This window comes from Leptinotarsa decemlineata, unplaced genomic scaffold (genome assembly GCF_025532065.1).
Source record: "Leptinotarsa decemlineata unplaced genomic scaffold, Ldec_3_MD MMD2_tig00001393_RagTag_RagTag, whole genome shotgun sequence".
NCBI classification, from domain to species: domain Eukaryota; kingdom Metazoa; phylum Arthropoda; class Insecta; order Coleoptera; family Chrysomelidae; genus Leptinotarsa; species Leptinotarsa decemlineata.
In genome coordinates, this window is record NW_027412562.1 from 10,075,714 (window position 1) to 10,083,953 (window position 8,240).

At 33.1% G+C, this 8,240-nt stretch overlaps 1 protein-coding gene across 1 annotated transcript; it reads left to right on the forward strand.

The window, feature by feature from the left end:
• Window positions 1-2,111: 2,111 nt before the first annotated feature.
• LOC111508903 (enhancer of split mbeta protein) lies at window positions 2,112-3,064 on the forward strand. Its single transcript, XM_074175965.1, has one exon. It carries the CDS (start codon window positions 2,196-2,198, stop codon window positions 2,733-2,735), a length of 540 nt encoding a protein of 179 aa, XP_074032066.1. The 5' UTR covers window positions 2,112-2,195; the 3' UTR covers window positions 2,736-3,064.
• The last annotated feature ends 5,176 nt before the right edge of the window (window positions 3,065-8,240 follow it).

The following is an 8,240-nucleotide window of genomic DNA, read 5'->3' on the forward strand; positions in this document are numbered from 1 at the left end:
CACATTGTTGAAAATCGATCGATACTTTTCGACTTTGTCGTGTTCAGATAGACAAACAGACACAACGGAAAAACGTTATTTTATAACATTTAGTGACAGTCGTAGTGGTGATGATATAGTTGTGATTATTTTTCATTATCAGTTAGCCGATATCCTAGCTCTGAAGAGTTTCAGTCGATGGCTAAAAACAACATCATTTGAATAATTCTGATTACTATTTGGTTTTGTCTTTCACTTTCATTTCTACTCCAATCAATTTTACTATGTTGCTGTAAACAACCTGATAGACTCTTTCAGTGTTCTAATTATATATTCCCTATTTGTCAGATTCAGTAAATTTGATTCTATGTGGTCATTCTCTACTCAACTTCTGATGATCAGTTTCCTATCAGTCAACTACTAATGAGAATGTGCATCTACTATATACATAGGCTATATTTATTTCAATTTTATTCAACTTTCCAAAGTCACGTTGAATGGGAAGAAATCAAGGCAAGGCTCGTGCTCAATGTTTCTACAATGATTGCGAGTATCAACTTCGAAATAATCTTCAACAATCAGTAACTATTTTCCAATAAAAAAACTTCAGCATAGTTGATCTCTCGATGACGCCAAGGGGATGTACTATACTCATCTCATGATAACGTCAAGATGGTGCGTGAAACCTGCCTCGGAAAGAGTACTACTAAGACTGTAACATATGTATAAGAAATGTTGACGAACAAAAAAAATTCATTCCAATCGTGAAATCCAGATAGTCTTATTTCTTTTGATAACTTTCTCCATATGATATCCTTCATGCACCTAGAAAAATCTCAACCATAGCATGAAAATGGTTTGAAAATCTCTATTAACATTAGATTCTGATGAACCGTTTTGTCTACGTTTCATATATTAGAGATATGTTCTCCTGGAATAGAAAGAGACCAAAGTTTGATAATGAACGTCTCTGGATAGAGACTTCGTCAGGACGCTAAAATGAAATACTAAAAAAATGGACAATACTTGCAAGTTTTACAATTGAAAATTGAATATTGCTGAAAAAGTTTTACAAAACTGGCGCATTGATGTTAATAATGTCATCAGATATCTGATGTAATGTCATATTCAAAGCTTACTGTAATAACAAGAGTGACATTATCATTGGAAAGATTTATATATTCCATAAATGCTCATTGAATTAATTTATACAATGTGTGACTAATTCAAATTAAGAATATTATCAAGATTTATCTGTGTAAATAATCGTAAATTATACTCAGATTTTCAATGTCTGCTTTTTTTTGTTAATAACATCAGGATTTTTGATAATAAGGACAATTTCGTGAAAAAGCCTTTTGGACATAATTTTTTCTGATTATTAAACTTTGCTTGATTAAATTTAATTTTGTGTCTTGTTTCAATAGAATGTTCAGCTAGTGCACACGAATTTTTGTTTAATCTCACTTTTGTGTGAAGTTATTCTGCTTGATAATATTTTGGAAGTTGTTCCAATTTGATTTAAATCACAATTATTACATGGTGAAGAATCTTTAAACTGTGTTTTAATATTCACAACAACTTTAATATTGTTTTTAGAAATTTTAATATTTTTTTCATTGTGAAAAACTTTAATTATTTTGGAAAGAGAGAAATATTTCATTCTGTCTTCTATCTGACTCTAAGCATTATCATTTGTACTTTCTGTCTTACTGACAGTAATTTTGTTGGGTGATTAGCTAAATTGTATTAGTTATGTTTTCATCTACACACTTTATTCATATGGTTTCCTGTTCATTTTTCACTTCCATTGTCAAAATATCAGTTAAACTGGGAAATAAACATAACTTCGACCTTTCATTCCTTTGTCTGTTCCCTCCGTGTATTTTTTGCTACAATATTTAGTTGTAATTTGCAAAAACCATTCTTGTGAGATTCTAATTATATTTGCATTCATAAACACCACGTATTCGTGGGTAAAATCTTTATTAGGCTGTCTAACTGTAAATTGTTCGAGAAATCTATCCACGCTATAGAAGCCGTCCCTGTGCGTCAGGCACCGATTCATTCAATACAACCTGCCCCACTCTCATACTCTAACAAGGAAGATCCGTATAAAACTAAAAGGACTTAACAGAACTCCATTCTTAAGTGCGTCTCAGTCGCGTAACTAGAGCTGACAGTATACAGAGTGTTAAACTAACGTGGTGCGAAAAATGGCTCCGACACCTTACATGGTGACCAGTGAATACAGTGAGGAGCCGATTTCTAGGACGTACCAGTACAGAAAAGTCATGAAGCCGATGTTGGAGAGAAAAAGAAGAGCTAGAATAAATCGTTGCCTCGACGAACTCAAAGAACTTATGGTGACAGCTTTGCAGAATGAAGGAGAGAATGTTTCTAAGTTGGAGAAGGCCGATATTTTGGAGTTGACAGTGCGGCATTTGCACAGTCTGAAGCGGCAGCATCAGCTAGTGCTACCACCGGAACAATCGTATGCTGATCGGTTCAGAGCTGGATTTACTCAGTGCGCTCAGGAGGTGACACATTTCATCAGCACCCCTTCGGAGGTCATCGAGCCGAACGCTGGCAGAAAGCTTCTTCAGCACCTGGGAGCTTGCGTTCGTCAGCTAGACTGTGTCTCGCAGAATATTTCTGCCCAGCAATATCCACAACAAAGTTTATCTCCCCCCATTTCCCCTGGGTCTGAGATGATGGTTCTTCCTTCACCCCCATCGATGTGGCGGCCGTGGTAGAAGAAAGACTCAAGTGATAAAAACTCTTCTGGTGATTATTTGTAATTTTCTCGAGCTTTACTTAGGTTAGGATTTTTTCAGGTCTTCCATGTTTCAAAGAATTTTTTTATGTTTCACGTTTCATATTTTTTTAAGTGAATGAGAATGTTAGCTTTAATCCTGTGATAGTAGTATAATATCGTTAGATTTTATCGGATAATTTAATAATTGAGGACGAATTTACCTTTTGTTGTGTAATATGTATTGAAATGAATGTTTATGAAGTTTCATTTGTTCATCAAAGTGACTGGTTTCATAGAAAATATATGTTTAAATAAACTACTTACTTACGTTTCTGATTTATTTCTCATTGACATACCAACACGATGAGATACTCGTAATTATGATATAATGAAATTATCAACGTTATAATAAACTATTTTTCTGTTGGTTTAGTTTTTGCAAAATTATTGAGTTTGCTTTAACTTTTGCAAAATTATTGCAATATTATTGTGTTTGCTTTAACTAGTAAAAATCATGGGTAAACCTCACTGAATCAACAGATATGAGAATAATAGTTTTTCAGGATATATAATCATTTCGTGAAGTGAGTATAGAGAATTGTGATTTGTTTGAAATGGAAAAATAAAATGGAATACATAAAGTATATTTCAGTTTCTGTTCGAAGGATTGAAAGGAAGTGAATTCAATAAAGTTTATCATCTATATGCAACACTAGAATAAAATATTGTATCATGATAAATCAGAAGAAAAATATGAACATAATTATTCTAAAAGTTCATCAGTTGGAAAATATATTATGAATGAGTATAATAATAAAATCTGAATTTAATGAAGTTCATCTGCAAGAAGAGTTTTTATTCAAATTCACAACAGTTACAAATCTATCTAAGACCTTTCATTATCATGTCGACAGGATCTACACATTTTTGTATAGAGTTAATTTTTTGAAGTTGATTTAAACAAATGTGTTTTGATAATTTTAAATAAAAAGAATTCAATAAGGTTTCTCATAATAAGTAACAAGATCCAAGAGTAACGCTACTCTAGGATATTGTGATCTAAAAAATACACAAAAGATTTCAAACGAAACTATATGAGTAGTGAAAGTTGTTCAGATCCACGATGAATTACAAACAATGATAATAATTAAATAACAAACACTGATATTGTTCACTGCCATTATGCAAAAAATATTTTCATTCATGCTAATAATTGTTGCTAGATTCGTCTACGAAATCTTTCATTATTCTAAAAATTAATGAACAAAATTATTTTGAAATAATGAGAAGTGGAAATCTTCGAAAACTTCCAGTAATTTGGACGTTGCTGATACTGAAGTGGAGATTTTTCTTTAATTTTCAGTGAAGATGGAAGTATAAAGTGATGAAAGGTAAAATTTGATAAATTTTCATATCGAAATGATATATTGTTAAGGCTGAAAATAGTATTAGGTGTCTTTCTCTCAAATGAGGAGAAAATAGTTTTGTATTCAATGGCTCCGCTTTCCATTCTTTACCGTGTTTGTCAAATAACCTAATAAAAGTTGATCCATTGTTTTTCATCAAATTGTATTCAAATTGAAATCTTGACGATAAAAATACAATATTATCTAACATCAGTGCATAAATTGAACATACCTACAAAATTGTTTAAATGAATGGGATATATTCTGAGATTTTTCAGGTATATCCAATTTTAGTTCGCCCGTTTTATATTCAGTGATTTCTGAAAACAAAATAAAAAAATTCATAAATGTCAATTCTTCAAAAAAATATAATTTGAGTTATCAGTGCTACTGAAATTCATTCATTTATCGAAAAAGATCAATTTGAAAATAAAAAGAATTATTTTTGAATTTTGATAGATCCAAAAGTTGTTTTTCTAGTTTTCTGAACAGAACACATACTTTGCGCTTGCCCCGCTGGGGGCCGAATCAGGTTTTTAGAGTTCGGCAGGACCGTACTCTTACCATCTGACCTGAAAGACCACAAACCATACTTTTTTGAGAAGCTGGGTTTATTTGGTCGACTGTGAAAGGGTGTGAGCCACAAGAAACCTATACGGGTTGTGGTGGAGGTTCGAATAGACCCACTTATTTGTGACCTAACATAACCTAACTCCACCCACGGCTGGGAATGAATCAAATAAGCGAATGAATGCCATTGCCTACTGTCATCGATGACAGAAGTAGATTTCACTTATTCATGACATGAAGTCGTATGTCGAATGAAAGAAATGAATACTTCATATTGTGATCTTATCCAGATTTGTGATGAAGAGGCAATATGACAAGTGTCTTATTCCGAAACATTGATGTTCGCCATTGAGGATGAAAATGTTTCATGTGAGTGAAATTTACCTCTTAATTATACGATATTGTGTAGGAATCCTGTGAATGATATCTGATTCGATTCCATTACGAATGTTTGGAATACAAACAGAATGAAAAGGATTTTTTTTTATAATCCAGCATTCATATAAAAGTAATTGTTTGGAAAGTATGTTTCATTTTGTGTAGTTCAATGTTTATATTAGAGTAGTTATTTCGAAAGGTTTTTTCTTCCATTTTGTATCTGAAAGTTACCTTTATGATCTACATATTTTTGCAAAGATACACATTTTTGCAAAGATTTTATTCTGTAATCAATTGCTTTTTCCTTTCTTTGAAAGATTTCCACATTTTTTTATAAAGACAGTAGGAAACCAAAACCTTTCTTTTCCATTATAAAGCTGTTTAACACTTCCACTCGAGTTGGCTTTAATGTGATGATCAAATTAACGTTTCTATTTATTCCTCAAATATTCAATAAAAAATTATAGCTACGATGAAATTTAAAGTATAATTTTTGAGGAAAATAACACCGCTCAGAACTCACCGTTCTGTGGGATGCTATTATTCAATAATAACTATAAAAATCTTTGAATATTTTCATTTCGTCAAAAATAAAAACATCTCTCATTCATGAAATGTGAAAAAACCAAATCTAGCAACTGACTTCAATCAGATATTTTTCTCGAGAGAATTTATCTGGTTGGAGCTGGAATTATTCTGAAACCGTGTTAGGATTCACACGTTAAAAGGTAAGACCTCGTTAGTCCTTAGCTCGCACAACTTTCTCAACTTCTGAGAGTTGTCGTTCGTATGGGGGCGACAGCTGATTAACGAAAAAACAGATTTTAAACAGAAACAGATTTTTTAATATTTTCTATTTTTCTTCTCTTCACATTTGTACACAAAAAAAACAAACGTTACGGTCTTGATTCTTTTTCTCGCATTCCGTATATAAATCATGACGTGGATTTTTCTCCGGATATGTCGATGTTCATGTAACCCATAGATTGTTTGAATCTATACTTCTATACTTATATTATAAATGTGAAAGTTTGTGGGGATATGTATTTATATTTGTGGCTCTTTCACGCCTAAACGACTGAACGGATTTGGATGAAGCTTTACATAAATACAACTCATACATCAGAATAACATATAGGCTACAATTTACAAAGGTTTTGTGTAATTTTGGTCATAATATAACGATAACTATTAAGTAAGTCGGAAAAATTCTAGCTCCCTGAGAGCTATCTTGGAGTTAAATGCAGATAATGTACTGTAAGATTATTTACCTACCTCAAATAGTTCTACAGGAAAGACCGCGATAGCATATTCATCATATCTACCTCTAATGTGGTAGTCACCATATGCAAAATACTAAGCCATAAATACAATTGAATTGGTAATTTTTTAAAATGAACATTTTAGAATATCTAACAAATTCTTATAAAAATCGATACAATTGTCGTTTAGAGTATTCATTATAGATAAACTTTGTCTTTCACACTAAGTAATTTGGACGAATTGTTTAAAAGTTATCACGATAAGATCAACTTAACGAAACGCAGTAAGCCATTACGCGTCGCGTCTACTGTAAGACGAGAGAGCTCGATGCGCGGGGGTAGAGGGGAGGTTTAAGCAATGAAGCGCCATCGCCGAGAACGCGACCTGAACGCGGGTAGAGGCGTGAGGGCAAACATCGTTGATGGTTGTGTTTGTTTCGCGAATTTCTTTATAGGTAACATAATTCGATTCTCGAAGTATATCATTACTCAGTGCAGTTGGCATATTTTTTACTTACTGTATTTTTAAAGTTAAAATATAAATTACTAGCTGTTGCCCGCTTTTATATTAACGTACAGCCGAAGTTAATGAAGCTAGAATCTTTAAATATGCAGGTAGGTTCTTTGTATAGCGTAAATAAGTATCAAGATAGGGAATCAGGAATTTTCACCCCCAAGGGGTTTAAAGATTGTATTGAATTTCGTCAGTTTAAAATTTGGAAACCTGACGTTTTGGGTCAATAAAAAAGTATTGTGAAGATTTGTTTGAAATGGTCTGTCACGAAACAATGTGAAAAACCAAATTCTACGCGGGCGAACCAACGGCCAACAACTAGAGAAACATAAGTAGAAGATAATAGTTATTGTGGAAACTGTGTTTATTCATTTATTCTGTGTATTCCATTCGTTAACGATTGTTTGAAATATTTTCCATTACTTCAGAGTTTACTAAACCAATAAATTTTCGACTAAGACTAACAGAAACGTAATGTTGAAATCAATATCTGAGATTCTCATCAACATTAACATTGAAAAATCAAAGAATCGAAATCCTTTTGAAATATATTCGTGTACTTTTAAATAACATGGTCGAAGAAGCAATACAATCAATCAATGACCTTAGACCATGGAATTGGATTTATATATCAATTCTCCAGTACTTTTAAAAATTGTCATGACAAGCGAACATCATGAATGTCTGTGGTTTATTATTGAGAAGATAACCCAAGAAACCAAATATTAATTTTTGCAGCATGCGCTGGGTTCGGTTCGTATTGTTGGTTGCCGATACTAACAGCTTAGCTGGAATTCAATGTTGTCTACAATGCCAAAGTCAACCGGTTATTCTATTAAAGACACAATACAAATGTTACTTTTATATTTCTGTTTTTTTGTCAATTGTCGTTCGAAACCCTTTGAAATATACTTAATCTATACCTATTTCTGTACCAGTTAAGAAAACTCAGAACTTGGTTGCCGATTTGCAAAATGAGGGGGAGACTGTTTCTAAGTTGGAGAAACCTGATATAATTCAGGGGACAGTGCAGCATTTGCACAGCCTGAAGCAGCAGCATCTGTTAGTGCTGCATCCGGAACAATCATATGCTTATAGGTTCAGAGCTGAACTTATTCAGTGCGCTCAGTAGGTGACATGCTTCAGTAGCACCCCTTTGGATATAATCGAGTCGATTGCTAGCAGAAAGCTTTTTCAGCACCTGGGAGCTTGCATTCGTCAGCTAGACTCTGTCTCGCAAAATTTTTCTGCCCTGCAATATCCACGACAAGGAATGTCTCCCCCCATTTTCCCTGGATCTGAGATAATGGTTCCTCCTCCACCTACATAATCAATTGATAAGAACTCTTCTGGTACTTCATTTTGGAGTACCT